We start from the raw sequence: 23157 nt of genomic DNA on the forward strand, positions 1-23157 counted from the left end.
TCACAAAAATTATGAACACATCCCTCTAGATCTGTGTATCACGAGGGATAATTTATTTATGGAAATAATTTACTGGATAGCGTTCTATATGATAGACACAGGTATATTTAATTAAAATTCGCATTTAACTATTGAACATTTCATTTTATTTTTCAAATACAATACTTAAAACTAAATACCAGTACCGAAACCTTCATGTTTTATGAAAGGTTTAAAAACCCGTTTTCTTTTTGTTGTGTATCCGTACACGTTGTTTGTGCATGTTTGGTTAACTTTCATTTTTTTAGGTGATCGTTTTGATCCAGATAAAGATTGTAGAAAAATTCAACATGACAAATTTCGCATGAAGTATAAATTACCCGTAAGTATAAGAATAACATATCATAATGTGATTAAATATAAAAATAATTCAATACCAAGTAATTAGTTTAATAATTAGTGGTATTATGGACTTTAGTATAAAAATAATCAATTTACGGTTTTAATTATTACTTATTGTGTAGTTTATGATTATTTAAATAATTATGTACATGAATAATAATTAATTGTATTGTATAATATTATTATTAAGTTATTAAATATGTGGTCTATATTAACTAATTTATAAATATAAACTTAGTTGTGTACAAATACAATTTTTAATAAAACCTGTGACTAATTATATTTCGAGTATTGAGTATCTTAATGCTCAAAATGTGAGTATCGAGTATCTTAATACTTAAAATATAAGTATCAGGTATCTAGTATCTCGATACTCCAAATCCAAGTATAAGTATCTAGTATCGCGATACTGATTTTTGTGTATCTTGCCCATCTCTGCTTACTCGATATATACTGTTTTGGTTACAGCATCTTTGAAAGATTAATTAGAAGTTAAATAATGTAAATGCCTTAGAAAATAAAAACTGATGTTGATAAGCCGTTAAAATAAAATATCTTGAAAATGTTACATACAAACCTCTCGGAGACTTCAAAACTAGAAATCTAGGAGAGGTCTGATATAAAAGTTAAACGTCAACTGGACGTTAGCATACCTAGGGATATTCCATTAATTTCTCGTCTACATTCTTAACATTGACGATCATAAAATGCGTTCTATGTGACTTCTCCTGAGCTGATTTTTGCAGAGTGGGATGCAAAATACAAATATTCTTGTTCATACTATTCAAAATTTCAAAATCAATATTTAAACCTTTGCAATTTGTCATAACGGTACTTTTATTTAAGCAAGAAGGTCCTTAATGTTTTTATCATACAATTTAGGTATCTAAAAATAGTTTTCTCTTGAAACAATAAAAATACAACATATCTCTGAATGTTAATATAAGGCCGTTTATTTTTGTTGATTTGTAAATGAGTCTTACAGATTTGTTTTACAAAAATTTCAATTTTTTGAGTATAAAGTAAAAATATGTTCACCAAAGTTTTAATTAACCGTTCAATATCATTAATAACTGTAAATAGGAAGTCATAGAGAAATAACTTTATTTAGTTTTTGTTAGATGAAAATTGTAATTTTAACATGTTAGGATTTTTCTCCATTCCAACAGAAGAAATCAATGTTATTTTAACTTTCAACTTTACTCTTGAGATATTAAGTCAATTTTAAAAAAAATGATTTCTTTGCTCACTTTATACTTTTGGAAATTCTCTACAGTTCTGTCAAAATATGTGAGATACCAATATAATCGGAATTCATTAACATTTATTAGTGCTATTGAATATATTAGTACAAATTAATTATACATACACTTTTATAGAACCTTTTAAATTATATAAATCAATATCATATTATCATCACCAAATATTTTGAGGTATTTTAATCTAAATACAAATTACCTATACCTGCCTATATCATATTAAATATACCAAATTAGTGATTCAACATAATTATTCAAAATTGTCTACTTTACTGCATATAATATAGGTACTACTTAAATGTATGCAAATATTGTTTGTAACGATTGCAATTTCTTTTGGCGATGGTTATTATTTATGACTTATGTTCATAATTATTATTCACGACATAATATGGAACTTACAAGGACAAATGCCATAACAGCAGTTCCACTTATACACACATTGGAAAACACAAAGAACTTACAGAACGCAATGCCATGCCAGTGGTTCTTATAGTGTACAGACTTGTCAATTTTGAACTCTAAGATCAAAAACATACTACCAAATTATAAACCATAAAACCAAATTACATTGGTTATGCTTGATTTGAGTACCTACATATATACAAATGAGATCTGCCAATTGCTCAATTGTAAATTACCTGTTGTATCTCCAAGTACTCTTTTCCAAGTTAGTACATGGTTTTCAGAAACAACTCGTATATTTAAATACAATAGTAGGTACCTATACCATAGTCTAAAGTGGACATTCAACACTAATGTAATATAAATCAATATTTTGCAATGTAATACATTTTTATTCCATACTAAGTAGGTACATGATAATAATATGATATATTGTTATTTAAAACTGAATAAGTGTATAACAGTTAATTTTTAAACTATATAAGCAATGTTATAATTGTAAAACTCAATTCAAATTTTAAGCTTCAGTATAACACAATTAACAAAACATTTTGTTTACATACTTATTGACAAATGTAAGCTATTGAAGCTCTTTTCATTATAAGTTTCTATTAATTATACTTGTTATCATTATTCATTGTTTCTGTATGACTAACTATTTTTTAGTAGGTATTACAATTAATTAGCTCTTCTTAAATGTTAACTTTCTTCAGTAGGTACCTAATAGATTTTAAAAGTAATTTTTCATAGGTTTTTTTACTAAAATTAAAAATCAAATAAATAACAGATTGGGGTAAATATTTTAAGAAGCAATTCTTTAATCAAAATACCAAATATGATTATTTTTTTTTAATACTGTAAACCTGTACCTTACATACATTTTTATAATTTCTGATAGGTTATAACTTGAATAAGTTAAAATAATAACCTTAATTATTAATTATCCCAAAAATTTAATGTATTACTTCTTATTTTCATTATTTATGTGTTTAAAATTGGCATACATGTCTATAATATGTACCAATGTATAAAATAAAATTATATTTATATTTTTTTATGTTGCTAATAAATAGGACGATTAGAATGCCAATCAAAAGTACCGATACCACAAATTACAAACAAGGTTATAAATAAATATAGCAATTATTTATTCTCTAGTGCAATTAAATGTTTTTTGTTGATAATTTTGAATAATAAGTATGTAAGCAATAAACAAATATTTATATATTTAAAAATACTTATTCACTTTGATCCATTGGCCAACGTCTAGCTTTAACTTTTAGAATTTTTTTAATTTATTGTTAGGATGGCTAAAAAAAAGCAACAGAAAAACAATCAAATATTAATAATTTGAAACAATCTTATTGTTCTATATTTACTACGGTGATAAGAGCTCATCATTAAGATTTGATATTAAACATGCTAAACCATAGTAAATATTACTAATATAAATAGTTTTATTCAACCGATATTGAGAATATGGGGATAAGACAATCAATTATTTTTATAAACACAAAGCAAAGACAACAATCAACATGGTCCACAACGATCACGTCGCTAGCAACAAATTCTCGTACTACCTTTTACTTTTCTTTGATTTGAACTTAATCTTTCTTTCTCCACAAGAGATTGTAAATCGTAAGATAATAATTTGACATACAACAATCTAAAGATGTACCTACATGCATTTTTAGCAGCCAAATTTATCATTTATATATAAAAATATAAAATACTCAAAATTACATTACAGTTATTTTCCTTGATCTTTTTTTAGATTTAATCAACTTATTTGTACAAAAAAGCATCAAAAATACATTTACTTACAATTAACTATTGAAATTGTATTTAAAAATATCTATATCTTACATTAATTTAATTAAATACCTAATGCTACTATAAAAATGTGTAGTTTAAAATATTAATAAAAATAAAATAATGTGCCTATAATATAACTATCTAAGTATTCTAAAAAAAATAAGAAGATGGAAATAAACATTTTGTAGTTAAGGTACAATGATAATATTGTAATTATAACTTGTGTGAAAAAATAATAATAAAATAAATTCAAAAATATTACTAAAAATAAAGTAAATTAAACAATTACCCGTTGTATATAAGTGTTCTATAATATTTATTATTTTAACATAATAGTTTAAATTGTATTTAGGTATAATAAGTTTTTAAGATTATCCACTAAAAGGTCAACAATTTATGGCACAACACCTTCCACCTTCCATTGTATTATTCCAACAATTGTGGGACAGAAAATGTCTTATGGCAATTCAAGAAGAAAATACAAGTTTAAACATTCCGTTAAAATTTTAAGCACCAAAGTTTATTAATATTTTTTGGTTAAGTACATGCAAACTGATTTTGCATACAAAAAATTTAAATTTAAATTGTAATATAAACATAATTTGGTACAGTCACGGGATTGGAAGGATTGGCTGTGTTACATTATTATACCTACATAACAATAAATTATATGTATATAAAAATTATTATTACTAATAACTGACATAAATTTATAAAAATGTATGTATGATTTCCACTTATCAAACATTAATATTAATTTAATATTTGCAATTATTTTATCAAATGCGCATTCCAATATTACCTATGTAAAAATCCTAGGTGTCAAAAGTTCTATCGGTGAGTCAAATGTCCAAGATTTGCTTGAAACTATTACAATTCGTAAAAATTAAGCAAAAATCAAAAAATTTCAAAAGTAAAAATATATTTACTTAAATAAAAATCTGCCCTCTACTTCCAAATTATAATTAAAATCATGCTTATATTACCAATCCTCGTATACGACAATATATATTTATTACTTGCAGTCCGATCATCCGCGTCGAGATATAGACATCGAAACAACCACGATCTTGCTGTGAATGAATGGCAATCGGGAGATGGTCTGACGAGCAAATTTCATGGTGTACGGTTATTTGACAGTAAATAGACTTAGTTTTAAAATAATATTATAATTTGAAATCATTATCGAAATCGGAGTCCACAAAGAGCATCGTGATCGCACTACAGCACTGGAGAGTGGGTTCGACTGTATATGACCATGACAAAATAAATTTATTTTGTAATGGTCGTAGTCGCCGAAGGAGCAGTGTAGGTTGATTCCGGAGTGGGTGGCTGCGATAGTGCTATGTCATTGGCTAGGGCAACCTATGACGAAGGGGGTTCAATGTTTAGCTATATGGCATAGCGTGCTGACAATGCGTGACGGGTCTTACTATAACAAAACGCATTCATTATGTTCTTGGACAGCAGATGTATACAAAATAGGTACAATAAAATATTGCCCTAACCTAACCTTTTTTGGAATAAAAATAAGAACTCGTCGACTTGTCATTACTATTTCTTTTTGTGCCCGATACCGAGTATTTATCATGGGTATTTCTTATATATATATAATATATATATAACGTATAATAATATGTAAAGTGTATACTGTATATATATATATAATGTAATACTACGCCAACTGCGCCGTAGACGATGTCACTGTTCATATATTTTTCTGCCGACGTTACGACAAAATATTAGGTCATTGCTGTCGTGCACATAAGCAGTCGTACATACTGTAGTATGTATAGAATAGCCGACTGTAGGATAAGAAACCGTGAAAAAAACAAAGTTGGTGTGATTTTCTGACTAATTATTAGACCTATATATTATCATACTTGTAAGATATAATATACATATATCTTCAGACTACAATTACTTGTACCTACCGAGTCCCACAAAGTGTGAGGGGAGGGTCACCTTTTAAGAAGTAATCTTATAATCGTGCATAGTATCGGGGAATCATACATCGTAATTCAGATCATAATTCACGGTTAGCGGCAACGACTTGCGAAGTGCAATGGTCGGAGGGAGGCCACCCACTACCCACAATGTAAAATGCACACCGACAAATATAATTATACAGAGCGTCCAACATCATAAGCGCCATGCGCAGCACAAATATTAACATTATATTATAATAATACAAATAATAATAAACACCTATTCAAGGCGGAAAATAGCTATCAAAGCGCTACACAAAATACCAGTAAAAATAAAAATAAATCTAACAGGTAGGTATTAGAAATACATATTCATTACATCGTATGATACTAATTGTATTATACGACCTGATCAGCAAACCCGGCGTACGATCCAAGCTGGAAATGCGGCACAAACCTAACTACAGGCATTGTATGCGGCAACAACAGCAACGCACGATGAATGTGGCGGTACACTGTACACATGCTAGACACATAATTAAAAGGACATGGGGCGGTTTTATCAAAACGGTTCCCGGAATTCAATTTATCTTCGGCCACAGACCTCTTTTGACCTTTTCTTTGACAGCATTTAAGAAAATCACACGCTCTTTACGGTTCATCGTTACAAATACGTGCAGATTTCTAAATTCGTGATACAGATCGTCCTTTTTTGTAAGCGACAATGGTTTTATAGAAAATGTACTATTTCTACGTACAACAGTCTGGCTGCTTTTTATTAGCCAGTGACATTTTAGTTTACTTGTTATGATCATAATGAATCACGGACATTTCGCCCCCGCCGTTTCGTCTCCGTCAAAAAAACCAGTCCACGGACGTTTCGTCCCCGGCAATTATTAAGATAGGATATTTCGTCCCGGAGAGTTATTGGCCAACTAATGAGTTATACACTCAACCAAAAATCTTTAGTAAAATTAATAATATACATTTATCATGTTTTAACAACTATACGTTTGTTAAAATAATAATAATTGTATCGTATTTACAAAAGCATTATTGAATGTGTTAACGACATACTTAAAATAAAGATCTTCGTTCGTTCAATTTAAAAAATTAATCATATTATGAATGAACAGAAGTTTATTAAATGAATAGACCAATTATTGTTTTGATAATTGTATGTTTAAATAGTAAAAAATATATTTAACGAAGTAACTATTCATGTATGTAATTTCATCAATGGTGTGTTTAATTCAACTATAATATATTATTTAATTTTAATAGTGGGTTTACGTATTTAAAAATAATTTTCTATTTCTCGTTATCACCAGGTTTTCCATTGGAAAATTTTTAGTACCTACCTCATTAACTATTGATTGATAATTATCATTATTTTTATTTTATAATATTTTAAATACTTCATCTATATAAATTAAGACTTGTAAAAACGCTTCTGAATAATATTTTGTTTACATTTTAGTTAAAACATTATAAGAAACGTAGGTATATGTAAAATTTTCAGTTTTCAATCCTTAGCTATAAAAATTGAACATTTTCTAAATTTTAAGTATTTATTACTATACTATAAGAATTTATTTGTAATTAAATATTAATAATGTTGGTAGTTACATTAGGTAATTAAAGTTAAAAAATATATTTTTTCAATAATTTACATGTGCTAGTGAGTAATATTGTCTGTGGATTTTTTTTCCCGGTGATTTTTATTCAGATTACCATTAATTTATATCATCCTAATTATAAAAAAACTGTAATTCGAGTAAAACATTACTTCGTATAAAGTATTTATTAAAATACATAATTTGATTTATGTTATAATAGGTTATACATACAACAGTATTTTTTTATACAAGCTTATGTACATTTTTATTTAACTTATGTTCAATCTAATCTTAAATTATAAGGAACTTATGTGTTATAATCTCATTTATTAATAATTGTATTGTATTGTATTTAATATGTTTAATTTTTAATTGTTTCATAAACAAACAACTTTGATCTATTTGAATTTATCATTTTGATGATGATTAATACATAATGTATGTACCTACTTGACAATATTTTTAATATTTATGCTTGTTCATGATTTTATTTTTTCATGTCTGATCCTGTAATCAGGAACTTATATTGTATATTATATTTAGTATTATGTTTGTTAGTATCAAATTGTACAAATGATTTATTTTTAGACAATGTATATATTTTTATTAAACTTATTTATAATCCTGTAAGTAACATAATATGACCTTACATTATAATATAATATATGTTATGAATTTTATATTATTCTTGTTCATAAATTGTATTAGGTAATCATTTACTTTCAAACAATAAAAAAGATTCTACTTAAAGTAAAATGATTAAGTGTTTTTATATCAACAACTGTATAATTTTTTATAATAATTTTCAAAGAAGAAATCATAGTTTTAAAGAAAAAAAATAATATTTTGTTAAATAACAGGAAATTGTCGATTGTTGCCGCCCTTTCGTTATATTAATGTAATATGATTATAATTTATTTTTAAATAAAAATACGATGATATAATAATAGGTCACATCCTAAATCTATTGATTTATCTTATACATTTAATAAACTGTAATTAATTTAATTGTGTAATACTTATACAGTAGTTTGTATAGTAATTTTAAACCGTTACTAATATACCTAAATAATTGTTTGCTCAATTTATGTTACAATTTTTTAACATTATATTACATTATATTATACAACTACACATTTTAAGTGAGTAATTTTTAGGCAGTGAATGTACCCGATCTCCAAAAAATACAGATTAATAAATAAAGATTTTAGAGCATTATTATTATTTATTATCATTACGAGTATATTATATACTATAGGTATGCCTACTACCTACATATTATTATTTAAAAAAATATTTGTTATTACTTATTATCATATTTTAATATAACTTTAACAATTCAACGTAAAAGATAAAACACGGAAAATTAATATTAATTTAAATGCGCTGTATTTATTTTATTTATTATTAAATTAGAATTTGCTATAGGTATTATATTTGAATAAGTAATAATTTAATAAATACAAATCAAGCTATGTTACAATACAGTTTTTACCGTCTATATATAGGGTCATAATTCATAAATTTAGGTAATCAGTGTCTTAAATTATAATCGGTAGTCATAGGTACTCTCGGGTATTGTTAATATTACGGAGACAATTGTGTGTATACATTTTATAACGATATGAATCGTACTAGAGTCTAGTAAGTAGAAACTAGACAAACGTTCATAGACAAATAAACGGCGCTCCCGAACGAGCACTCGTCGCCGTCTTCGGCCGATTGCCGATTGCGGGTACTAGACTTAAACGCAGCAAGCTTGCGGATCGCGAAAACACATAACAGCGCATCCTCTAGGCCGCGTAGTACGTCCCCTTAATCAAACTATCATACGATAACTTCGTACATTGTCAGCAATCAGCATCGGCAATATCGAACATCCACTGTAGTGCTGTACCCCCAGACTCAAATGATCGCTTAACCTTTTTGCTATGTCTAGCCATTTGTCTAATAATCTGTTAATTGTATACCTAAATTTATTTATTTTTACATCATTCTCTAACTGATTTAGAGTCTTTTGGTAAGTATTATTAATTGCATGTGGGTCAAAAATTGTTTTAAACATACTCCTTACATCACTAAGGATATTTATTAAATATTTTAAATCTATGAATGTATTTACGGTCCAACTAATTTTACATAATTTGCCTTCCCCTAATATTTAGTGCTGTAATCCCGGACTACAGGTGGTAAGAGTGAGGTTGAAAAGTGCACAGTCTTGATTTTCATTGGAAATAATGATTTATCGGCAACAACTGCAATAGTACGTCAATTCACATTCCATTCGAACATCCATTTTCATTGCAATATTATGATAAAAATTTAATAAATAATATTATTAATAACAGAAAAAAATCAATGTTTAATACTTTGTTTAGTAGTTTGGCGTTATACATGTATATTGTATAAGTGTAAAATAATATAAATGTAAATAAGTAACCCGATGTATCGTACGTATTTTACAAAAGGATATCCAAGGCTGAGCATTAACGAGTTAAAAATTTAAATTAAATTAATACGTTAAGTTAATATTAACTAACTCGTTACTTAATGTTTGAAACTAAATGTTAACTTAATAAGTTAAATAGTAACATATTTTTTTTTTATAATAAGAAAATGTGATAAAGGTTATTAACATATCATGAGATTTTGTTGGAAGAAGCTACTCATTGATAGCACTTTCTGCTAGCTTGATAATTATTTATTTATTAAAATAATTTTTTTTTTTTAATATAACTTAATTTAAGAGATCTCGGCTCCATTTAACAAATTTAACTTGTTAACTACTTTTTAGTCATATAATTGTGTAGATAGGTACTAAGGGAACTACGTCCGTGTACTTAATTAGTTTTCTTGTTAACCATTACGCAATTATCACTCCTCATTACTAAAATTACTAAAGACCGGATTTTGCATAAATCATTACTCATTACCTAATGACATAGTAACGCATATGATATGCCACACATTACGGAAATACGTTATTATTTGAAATTATTAAAATAATTAAATAACTCAAGGGGAAAAAATTATTTCTGAATATCTTTGTTAACGCTCTGTTTAAAATATTTATACTTCACTACTTATAATTTGAATTACGGTATTGTTGTTGTACTGTACTCATTGCTTCATTCAGTGCTTCGTTGTACAGTACTACAGTTCGAATAACATTTCGTCAATTTCATCGATTTTTAAATATTAACTTAGTAAATTTTTTTTATTAATTAATTTTTAACTTGACGAAGTTATAAAAAATTTATTTGTTAACTTTTAACTTAACTTACTTTTTCTTACATTAACTTAACTTTGAAAGAGTTTAAAAAAAATCGTTAATTTTCTCAGCCCTGATACATTAGGGTTCGGGACTTATTGCACACAAATTTCAGGAAATATGCATTCACATATTATGCACTTAAAAACCGAAATATACAACTGAATATTCTTTTAGTAGCAATTAAAATTTTTTATTTATTCAATTTAATTAAGACAGTTTTTTTTAAATACCTAGTAATTTTTCGACAACAATAACACTATAAACGATAGTCGATAACCGATAGTATACGCAGGAACGATTAGGTATTTCCCTAGTTGCCGAATCCAGTCAATAATGTTATTATCTCATATTCATTTATAAACCGATTTATACGGAGAAACAATTAGGTATTCCCGTAGTTGCCTGTCATGACTGGTTCTATAATTAGGTATATCGAACAACGTATGAAAGTTTAAAAAAATATTAACCTTAAAAACAAAATGTGCTTCAGTATTTTAGGAAATATTAATTTTCAGCGAGATATGAGCATTTTTGATTTGTGTTATTTCACATTCTCGTATCTTACCCAAAAATGAAATGATCGAAAATCCGCCGACGCTTAAGCATAGATTATGCACTTACCTAAAAGTTTGATAATACTGTTTGATTCACTCTAATATCAAAACTAACGGTACACAATTCAAACTAGTGAACGAAAATTTGCCATGTCGTAAGTTGGTAAGACGGAGACAACATAAGCATGGGTAGCATCCTCTTAACATATAACGAAAACTGCTTAAAAGATATGGCATGAATAGCAATTAAATTGCCAACATTTGTCAAGTATGCGTTTCGCTCGGAAATACGCAAAAATATGCTTCATTAAAATCGTTACATGTCAATCTATTATGAATTAAAGCAAATGTATATCTTACGTTGACTATTCCGCAGTCATTATTAAACAATATGCAAATGCAACAAGTCCCGAACCCTAGTGATGATGTATCGCTGATCAGGCGAAAAAATGATTGATAAACTTGAGCTAAATAGGTATATTACGTAATAGGACGGCAATGATCAAATTATATAAAAGCGTGATACCGAAAACCGAACATAGGTATTATAATATAATAACAACTGACCTCACCTTTACTCGGACACTCGGGCTAGTGGTTTAGCAGTTAGCAAAGACACTATGGTGACCTGTTGATGTGGGTGGCTGGTAGATTTAGACGGAAGCACGGCCGGAAGATACACTCGGCAATGGAGCACGTTCGACCGGAGCAATATGTCGTCGTCACGAACCACGAACACCGACGCGACAGTGCGAACGGCTCGCAAGACCAAACCAAACTAAAGGCCGTGGGGGAACTAGGCCGTACGATACCCGGCAATCGGTGGATCAGGCAAGGCTCGCGGGGGATGGACCGCGACCTTGTCCCGTTCCTCGATGAAAAATAGATTCTCGGCACATATATATTGTGTCCAGCCGCTGCGGCTTATCAGGCACCAACAAATGTCTACAGTCATAACACAGTACACAGATTACATTTTTAATTTAAATGTATTTAATCTGTGAAAATAATATATTTCAAAAAAGGGTTTATTATATTCATAATATATTTATATAAATTAGAGTTTCCAACATTTACATGGGGCACGTGTCTTGGCACAAATATTTTAAATTAATTTTCATAATATTTTTAGCGTCTATTCTAGAATTGACGGCGGGCATCTATCAGGTCTTCGGGATTGCCGATTCGATAGCGATTGGGTGTTTCCGTCGAATGTTCTAGAATCGATGATATTAATATGGTATACGCGAATAGCTTGTCCTTGTCATTAGTCAGTAGTCACTAGTCAGTCGTTGATCGGTTAAAATTGACGCTGAACGTTTCACGTCTGTCGTCCCGATACGTGGTAATGTGTTTGTTTTTTTTTGAAAGTATGTAATAAATAAATATGCTAATTTGGTATGAGTAACCCGTAATGATATTTATTATTTTTATTATGTCAAGTGACCCAATTAATAAAATATAAATAATTGCTCCCGTAAGTTCTCCGACAATTTAAATAATATAAATCTTGTAAATCGAATAACAACGAACAAAAACGTACTAAGACCTAAGGTGGTCATTATAATCGTTTGATGATTCCCGGTTTGATTGTTGATTTTTAAATACTCAACCCATATTATGAGAGAAATACCTATGGTAGGCACAGAGCAGTAGCAAGGACTTAGAGAAACTTGTCCAAGCCATGGGCGCAAAGTCAGAACGAAATATAGGTTAGGTACCTAATGTTAAACCAAATACCTACATAATAATATTAATAATATACGTATTTTATTTAGAACGTTCGCCGAATAGAAAAGTATACAATTATGATAGCTATACTATAGTATGTAATAATAATATTACATGTATAGTATACAAATTACAATTATTTACAATTGTTCACAAAACAATATGAAGTTATTACGTTATGTCGAGTGTCCGGGTGATACTATCTTTTATATAAATAAAACTAAGTCGGGTTAGTTACACCGTTTATAACTCAAGAACGGCTGGACCGATTTTGATCATCTCTGACTTGTTAGATTCGTCCCCGTACCGAATAGCAGAATAACTATTAAAATATATCGGAAAGATTTGCGTTTAAAAAATAAACAAAATATTAATCTAGAATGATATTATTTGACCGGTTTAATAATCGTATTAAAGACGTATTAAAATTCCGTATTAATATTTTGTTTCCCTGTTCACCGAACAGCACTAGATAACGGGTCGCCGTGTATTCGTCGAAAATACAAGCTCAATGGCGTCGGCGAATCAGTGGCGTTTATAGAAATTATTTTCAGTATGGGCAAATTTACCCCCACCATAGCTACAACTAGAAATTTTTTTTCTAAGCTTTACTTTTCGCGTCCTTTCAGTTTATTCGTATTTTGATTGGTAATTATAATCATGGACCATGGTATCAGTCAGTGACGTGAATTTTACACCTCAAAAACATCATACTAGCATAGGACACAACAATAATAGTAGGTACGGACTACGGGCGTCGGGCCATGGTATCATATAAATATATAATTAAATAATTTAGCAATGTGCATAAAATGTTTTAATTTAATCTGCAATTTCCCTATGGACCCGGGCCTAGAAGCCCCCTCCCTATATACGGCACTGCGGCGGATAGTGACGGGATTCCCTGTAAGCAGGGCTGGGCAGTATCTTAGATACTAGCATTTGAGATACGTATCTTAGATACAATTGTATCTTGTATCTTGTATCGAGATACATAATTTGAATGTATCTTGTATCGGGTATTTAAATACTTTATTGACTTGTATCTAGTATCTTTTTATGATTAAGATACTAGATACCTACATTCAAAAAATATGTTTCATATTTCATTTATATAACAATTTTCCCTTGAGCCATCATAGTTTTTACTAGAGGCTAATAAAAAAAAAAAAAAAAAACAATTTTCCCAATTGCCCAATTAGTAATAATATGTTAGATAATAATATATTAGATTAAAGTAACTTTGGTGTCTGGCGATAATATTATATCAGCGATAAGACTTCGTTGATCACCGGTCGTCGACTGACGACTGTTCGTTCATATTCTCTGTCTGTCTCGTGCGTATTTATGCATCTGTGCGGTGTTTGTGTAGATTGACAAAGTGACGAAAAAATTATATTTTGTGCATTGTTTTAATATTTGTAAATATTAATTTAATATCTATATATCTGTTATTAAAAACATGGATAACCAAAATGTTAATATTCCAAAATGCTTAGATGGCAAATTATATACGATTTTAAATTCTGATGAAATAATAAATGTAAATTCTAATGTAAAAGCTATGTGTGTAACATGTAAAGAGAAAAAAAAAGAAAACAGAATTATTTCAGGAGCAATAAATTCCACATCAAATTTTAGACTACATATGAAAGTAAGTACCTATTTAAAATATGGAAACTTTATGTCTATAATATTAACCAATTAACCAATTTATAACATATACAACAAATATATAATGTACATATGTACCACAACATTTATAACTATATGTTTATATAATATTATGTAGAGTTATTAAAATTCACAATTTATAATATTATTTAATAATAACAATATTGTACAATTAATAACATTTTTTAGAGATTGCATATGTCAGAATTGGAAGCATATGACGCGTACTTAAAAGACGGAGGACGTAAAAGAGCAGGTACATCAAATGATAATTCTCAAATTTCAACAAAACAAAGGAAACTGACTGAATTTAAAAGTACTGATCATAAACAAAAAAAATTAGACAAAAATATTATGCGTTACATTATTCTTGGTATGAAACCACTGTCTACAGTGGAAGATGGAAATTTCATAAAAATATTTAAAGGTAACTCCATGAAATGAAAAATATTATACGATATTATTAATTCTTTTATTGCATAGATTTAGATTGTGATCTTACAATATACTCTCGAAGAACTCTTAGTCGCCGTATAGATGGTGATTATATAAAAATAAACGATGCAATTAAAAATTTGTTTGTAATGAAACAGTTGTTGGTCACGACAACTGCTGATATTTGGTCCACCAAACATCGCAGTTTTATGGGTGTTACAGCACACTGGGTATTTAAAATATAAACATATATTATGTATTAATTCAATAATAATTGTATATAATATGTTAATTTAATGATTTTTATAGATTGATTCAATTACATTAGAACGACAAAACTGTGTACTAGCATGTAACCGTTTTACCGGAAAACATTCATACGATCGTGTGGCTGAAATGCTTTATAACATTTTGGGTGAATTTTCTCTACGGCGTGAACAAGTGGTATCAACAATTACCGATAATGGAAGCAATTTCGTGAAAGCCTTTAAACAATTTGGTTGTGATTTTTCGAGTAGAGAATGATTCTGATTATTATGGTAAATATGAAGTACTAAATGTATCATAAAGAATTGATTATGTTTTGTTATACAACTTACACAATATATATTATATATTATACTTATAGGTGAGAATAATGATGTACAATATCTGAAATTTAGACCAATTGTCCCTGATAATAATGTGAATGAAGGTGATCAGATTACGTTGCTACCTCACCATTTGAGATGTGCCAGCCATACTTTAAGCTTGATAGCTACTTCTGATTTCATGAAAGCTATTAAAATTTTACCAGTTAATAGATTACATGTAGCAGCCATTGAAAAGTGCAATTTTTTGTGGAACATGTCAAGACGTCCGAAATCTGCTGAAGTTATAAAAAGTATATTAGGTTGTTCTTTAATTTATCCTTGTCCAACAAGGTGGAATTCATTATTTGATTCGATTAGTCAACTTCTTATTAATAAAGCAAAACTAAATACTGTTTTCGAACATTTAAATACTATTAATACTAATTATGTTTTTAAAGATTTAGATATAGAGTATTTAGATGAGTTTGTAATTTTATTAAAGCCAATAGCATGTGCTTTAGATTATTTGCAAGGCCAAATTAATTGTTACTACGGTGTATTATTACCAACATTATTTTCACTCAAACACCGGCTTGAATTGTTAAAAGAAAAACAATTAAGGCATTTGTCTTCTATGATATCTCCATTAATATTATCCTTGTCTAATAGATTTGATTGTTTTTTAAATTTAACACCTGAAGCTAATCATGCTATTTTAGCTACATGTTTTCACCCTACATTTAAATTACGTTGGCTCCCAGAAATAACAACTGATCGAGAGAAAAAAAGAATTCAACATTTATGTATTAATGAAATTGCAATCTAGTGCAAAACAAAGTAATTCAGAAATTGAATCCCATTCAGGTGCAGAGTCAGAGTCAGAATCTTTTATTATTTTTTCTTCTGAACCAGACCAGTTCAGACAACAGTCAAGTAACGAGCTTGAATTTATAAGTTTTTTAAATGATAAAAATAAATCACTTAGTTGTTTAGATAATTATCCAAAAATAAAAAAATTATTTATAAAATATAATACAAGCCTAACCTCTTCAGCAGCTGTTGAACGACTATTTTCTTTTGCTGGGCTTATTCATTCTCCATGTAGATCAAGTATGTCAGATGATACTTTTAAAAAATTAGTCTCTTTAAAAGGTAACCAAGAATTTATTTCAAAAAATGGGATATAAACAATATAATTAAATATTTATATAAATTACCTACATTTAAACATTTAATAAATAATAAGTAAACATTGCTAATTTATAAATATATTTATTTTTTTTATAACGTTTTCTTATTGTGTACGTAATTTTTTTATAGACTGTAAATCTTTTTACCTATTATTTCGTTTGTCTATTATTAGTATTATTATTGTTTTAAGCGTATCTAATGTTATTTAAAATTATATTGTTAATGATCAATGCATATACCGTATTATTATACATTTATAACCTATAATATAATATATATTATATATGATAAAATTATATCGAAGGTAAATTAAGAAATTAATAAAAATAAATAAATATATTAAGTATCTTGTATCTTACAGGTATCTCAGATACATGTATCTTGTATCTAGTATCTTTAAAAATATTATAGTATCTTGTATCTTGTATTTAGATACTAGTCATAAATGTATCTTGTATCTTGTATTTAGATACTTTTTTTGAGGTATCTTGCCCAGCCCTGCCTGTAAGAAACGAGTACTGCCTCCAATAATAATCCGAGTTGCCTTCATCTGAAAATTATTTTAATGATAGTGCGAATGTCGTCGTCGTCGAGGACATTACCGAAATCCCGTGTAATAATATTATTATTTTGGAAAGAAAAAAAATTTGGTAGGGGCCGCCTAGAAAAGGTCGCACAACCGTCACAATCGCGATTATTCTTTATTTTCCTTTATACGCCTATGTATATAACCCTGGACTATTGAACTTCTAACATTGTTTGTATTTATTTCATTACATTTATTAAAATCATAAATTAAGTTTAGCTAAAGGATATCACTACATTCATTGACTGTTAGGAGGTACGAAGTTTGCTGGCTCAACTTACTAGTAATATGTAAGCAAAGAGCTGTTAGAGCTGATAATATGTTTTTATTTTTATTTGAAGTTTATACTGCTACTTTTACCACCACCCAACACACACCACACATGCGACAGATACCATGTTTTGAAAATTAATTTGCATTATTATTAAATATTAGGTACATATTAAAGTTAAAAATATGATTACAAATGACTTATTATAAGACTTTCGTCGTTATATTAATATGTTATGTGTAGGTAGATACTCGTATTTCAATATTTATTAGTTTTATATAATTCCTTGAAAAGACACTGCTAGAAACTCTACAATAAGTTGTTTATTATTATACAACATTTAATTAACTTATTTATTTCTAATATTTATTTATTAATAAAAGTTGTAAATTTGTAATTTTTGTTTTAATACAAAATAATAATTTGTAAAAATGTAAATATTTTGGTAGTATACAAGAAATTGTCCATGTGTTAGTTTTTGTCAATCAAATTTGAATTTAAATAATGCACCTACAAATATTTAGTTTAATGGCAATATTAAAAAAAAACATTAAATAAAATTCATAAAGGTAACGACTTGATATTTGGAGTAAAGTAAAAATAAATATTGTTTAATGAACTCTCAGACCTTGTAGATGTAGAATATTGTCGGATTTTGATAACTATTTATTTATCTGAAAGAAAAAAACCTTCTACAGGCTAAATTTAACTCCGATGTTTCTTATTTTATTTCAAATAATGGTGTAAAATAATTCGAAAAAAGCATAACATTGACTTATTTTTAAAGGAATATTTATAGTGTTGGCGTTTATTAATTTATTCGTAACTTACATAATACAAAAAAATATTAAATAACTATTAACCTAACTAACTACTAACCGCGTATGCCAGGACGGTCGACGCTGTCGGCCGTGTGTCACTCCGTCGAGCAAACACCATACAATTACCAAGGTAAAACTGACGGCTGACAGGCCGTGGTTACTCGTAGATCAGTCTACCGGTTCTAGAATATAAATAATTATTAATAACGTACGTATATACCCAACATTATATTATACAGTTTGAGATTAAAATATTGAAAAACCGATTGTGGTAGACGAGTTATTGCGGTACAATTATTATAGACTATAGAGTGGAAGAGTAGATGAGACACAGAGACAAGGATCGAAGGTAGGCGGCGGTCGCGGTCACAATGAAAATAAGCATGCTGCGTTCCATGGCAAATGACGTCAATTGGTATAGAACCAACACTAACAGTCGAAAATGAATAACTTTTTTAAAACGTATAAGTGTATGTATTTCACTATTTCATCAATATTATAGATAATGTAATAAAAAGTAATATAACCAAATATACATCAAAGTATAACATTAATTGACTCATGTTTTCTTATTTATTATAATAAAATAATACATTTCTGAATATCATAAGTTCTACTTATAGCCATTAAAAAAAATCAAAAATCGTATGTCACAACTTTTTTTTATAAGCGTATAAGGATCAAATTTTTACGAAATTGATAAAATTGCGAACATTTTAAGTTATTTTGTAGTTGAAATGCATTTAATTTTAAGTATAAATACCTAAGGTTTCAAACTGATACATAGTTCTCCATAAGTTTTTCTTCAAACATCTGTAAAAAAAACTACCACACTAAACTAATATTTATTTACGTGCGTTTGAAATTTAAACTTTTACGAAATAACGTAAAACAACGATTTAGCCGCAAACGATTTCTGATATTTGTTTTTTAAAAAAGAACTATTATAAACTATTTTATGTAAAATATAATTATTAATATTATATAATATATAATAATTAATATCAATTGGTAAGGTTAAATATGAAACTTTAATAAATACATGCCTTCATACAGTTAATAGATACATTAACTTTGAGGCATTCTTAAGGTTTGTAATTATACAATTTATAGTATTATTTCGGTATTAATATATTATTCTTAATATTTATTTATTGATAATTGATTCTTTATTATTTATCTATTTACTTACCAAATTTGAAGACGATTCTCTTCCTATGATAGATCGTTGCCAGAATACTTCAGCTGAAGAAAACCATGCAAGCTTTGGCTTGTATACATCATCTGCACCGGCACCACTTTTTTTTTAATTTTTGAACCTTTTGCAATTCCTTGCGGTAGGTATCACGTAAACTTTTTATTTTTTTTTTCAAAGAATCAAGTGATCCTGGCAAATCTGACATGTGTAAGTTGTCTAATAGTTTGTTGTACGACACCTCTTTAAAATTTCTATTTAAATAGTCTTTCGACGTAACGTCCCACAAACAAGGATAATTTTGAAAAACGTTTAAAAATGTTATTATTTGTTTTGTAGTCCACTTTAACTCAGACATTATTAATAACTTTAATTATATTAATTAAAAATTATAAAAAAGTCACAATTAAAACAACTTCACAAAAAACCACGTGCTTTCTCGTTGCTGATAGACGCAATAGTGGTCAGATTGCGCTGCCGGCTGGTGCCAGCGGTCACGTGATTGATTATTCGCCGCTGCCTGCTACCAAAAGTTAAACATGTCCAACTTCGTCAGCCGCTGACAAATACTCGCCGGCTGGTGACGCCAGCGCTGAATTTTGTTGTCACATCAAGCTGATCGACGGCTGGCAGAAGCGGGTTCTTCAACTCGCGGCTGGCAACCAGCATAATGTGACCCGCGCTTGAGCGGCCGTCCTATCGGAAATATTTATACTCGAAACAGGGTAAATATATGTATCATTTTAAACACAGAACACACAAGCGTAATGTACAGATAAGAAAACGGTACAGAGACACGTCCCATCGCGATTGCCACTATAGTGTGTACAATATTCGAAACAAAAACGTATATTGTCAATGTAATCAGAAATATAACTTTTATTTTCCCGGCAATTGTATGCGTACACGTGTACATTAGACAACTATACAGTTTTTATTTTTTATTTTAATAATATGCACTGATGGGCTAGTCGTGTTTGGAGATCTGAAGAAGTATTGCTTAGGGAACACCAATGGGCAATGATAAAGGCCGAGTGAATTACTGAAAAAAATATTATGATAAAGTTCGGAACGCACATGTGGCGGAGTGCGATTACTCGAGTTTTGCCTTTTCGGGTATGACGATATTCGGGTCCTTTTCAGTCAGACCACAGTGCCAGAATAACGAAGAACACTATTTTGATTATTGAAAGGCATGGTTTGCCCGTGAAATTGGATGCGACATAGTCAAATTGTTTATAACAAAGTTCAGTTAATTCATAATTATTTTTAATATTTCGATACAGATACAAATACTTCCATGCAGGGAGTAATTTTAATACGTATAAGGCGGTTTACACACATGTGAAGAATGAAATTTTCCTAAGTAATAACCCTGTTTCACTGTAGTAGTAATTTTTTAATTCCCTTCCGCTACATTATAATTATGTAAAGTGCCAAAAAAATTGATTACCTACTCTATTACTTCGATTGGCATAATATGTTGTATAACAATTTTTAAGACATTTAACAACACAGAAATATTTTCCGGTTGCAAAATAGTTGATTCATCTTGTTTATGCCAAAAAATTATACTATATTATATTATATTGTATATATATTATAGTATTTTGGTAAACTTAATTATATTTTATATTATATTATAGGTACTAAGATTAAATAGTCTTCGTCGCACATACACCAACGTCCCACATGCACAATATAATATGCAATATAGGTATATTAAATATCGTGAAATTCATGAAAAAAATTATAAATAATTCTATTTTTATTTTATTGATTACAAATACTAGTGTTTACAATCGATGATATTATGTTGTGGTTATTATTTTTATATGGGAAGTATTGTCGCGATGGCCGAACCCGAAGTATGATGTTGATATATATTACATATTATTTCTAAACTTGTCTGTGTGTGCATAAGCACATTCCTCTGAAGTATGAATTATTGTTATTTTTATTAAATTCACGGGCACAAATCTTTTGATCACCACTGATAATATTATGATACTGAAGTATGCAATAATCGTCAAACAATTTTTTTTGATCTCCGTGGACATATTATTGTAATACATGCTTTATAATAAAATATATACTCAAATTTTACAGTGCCCCTAAAAATTTCAGGTCAAGCATGGGCTCGACCGACTCGCTCCGTGCGTACGCCTATGAGCACCATAAACAGCTACATAATATCACATACATCATACATAATATACAATTGTTATATATTATACGTCGTAGATCGCAAAGAGCTAACCGTGTAGAATACCTCTACCTATAATTGTATTACTGTAAAATAAATTACACAATTATAGAGGCTGATAGGCCGTTTTCGCTAAAAATCATTTTTTGTATACTTACAATGGTTCACGCACAACGCCTACTTAATAGCAGAGTACACATTTTTTTTCTCGTGGTTCTGCAATTTACCACAACTAAAAACTCACATTTTTACATTAAAAAATTAAGTAATATGATTTTAGAATGAAGGTCATCTGTGTAATACAATACATTTATAAGTAATTTTTTTTAATAACTCCATTAGTCAATAAGTTTTATATAAATTTATAATATAACTAGAATCTTAAACCTATTTGATATTAGTAGTTGCTGTTAATTTTTTTTAAATTATAAAAACAAATTTAAGTGCATTATTATTTGTAAGATAATTAGATAAATGTAATATAATATAAATATGTTTATACTTCAAAGCACGTAACGTATTTGACACATATCTAATTGTTGGTAAAAATACACACAAAAAAACACATTGTAATTGTAATAATGTATACCTATAGGCTATAACAAATTTGAATAAGCGTAATTCAATGCTAATATATTATATGCAAGGGCGGTCAAGTCAAGTTAATTGACAAATTTAAATGAGTCAAGTCCAACGTTAATATTTAGGTATACGGTATTTATAATTAACTTTCCCACCTTTTTTTTTATCAGTATTTACAAATCATCGGCAACCAGTCCGGCCAAAACGAGATAAACAAAAAATTAATCGTATTGAACAAAAGTGTCAAAAACCCAGATGCTTCTGTGCTTCATTTCAAATGAAATTAGAACTACATATTGTTAGACCAGATTTAATTGATATTGCAATTCTATTCGCGGATAAGATAAATAAAATCTCATAAAATATATATCAAAATATTATACAACGTATATTCTGCATATTTAATTTTAAATTGCAATTTTTCTCAATTTTCCACGTTTTCGTAATATTTGCAATTATGTTTTTTTATACGTATGTGTTTAGATGAAACAAATATTTTACTTTTCTTGTTATTTTTATGGTATATTTTCTTGAGTTTTTAATGCAATAAATAATATATATTTATGTGTATGTATGTGACCTTTACTTGTTAGAACTTAGTAGGTTCAAGCAATCGCGTAAACTGTGTACAATAGAAAATTAATTTTAAAAAGACAAT

The 23157-nt window shown here is 28.5% G+C and overlaps 1 protein-coding gene across 1 annotated transcript; it reads left to right on the top strand.

Annotated features, from left to right (window-relative positions):
* The first annotated feature begins 14503 nt into the window (after positions 1 to 14503).
* On the top strand, positions 14504 to 16473 carry LOC111033397. Its single transcript, XM_022314102.1, has 5 exons — positions 14504 to 14620; positions 14830 to 15067; positions 15124 to 15305; positions 15385 to 15589; positions 15704 to 16473. Exons 1-5 carry the CDS (start codon positions 14531 to 14533, stop codon positions 16471 to 16473), a joined length of 1485 nt encoding a protein of 494 aa, XP_022169794.1. The 5' UTR covers positions 14504 to 14530.
* Positions 16474 to 23157: the final 6684 nt, after the last annotated feature.

Source organism: Myzus persicae, unplaced genomic scaffold (assembly GCF_001856785.1).
Source record: "Myzus persicae strain clone G006 unplaced genomic scaffold, MPER_G0061.0, whole genome shotgun sequence".
Lineage (NCBI taxonomy): Eukaryota > Metazoa > Arthropoda > Insecta > Hemiptera > Aphididae > Myzus > Myzus persicae.

What these genes read in the sequence shown, in the direction of transcription:
- LOC111033397 (XM_022314102.1), top strand. Translation starts at nt 14,531, where the DNA reads ATGTGTGTAACATGTAAAGAGAAAAAAAAAGAAAACAGAATTATTTCA. An exon ending in ATTTTAGACTACATATGAAA is followed by an intron (nt 14,621 to 14,829) that starts GTAAGTACCTAT and finishes AACATTTTTTAG; the next exon opens with AGATTGCATATGTCAGAATT. An exon ending in TTTCATAAAAATATTTAAAG is followed by an intron (nt 15,068 to 15,123) that starts GTAACTCCATGA and finishes TTTATTGCATAG; the next exon opens with ATTTAGATTGTGATCTTACA.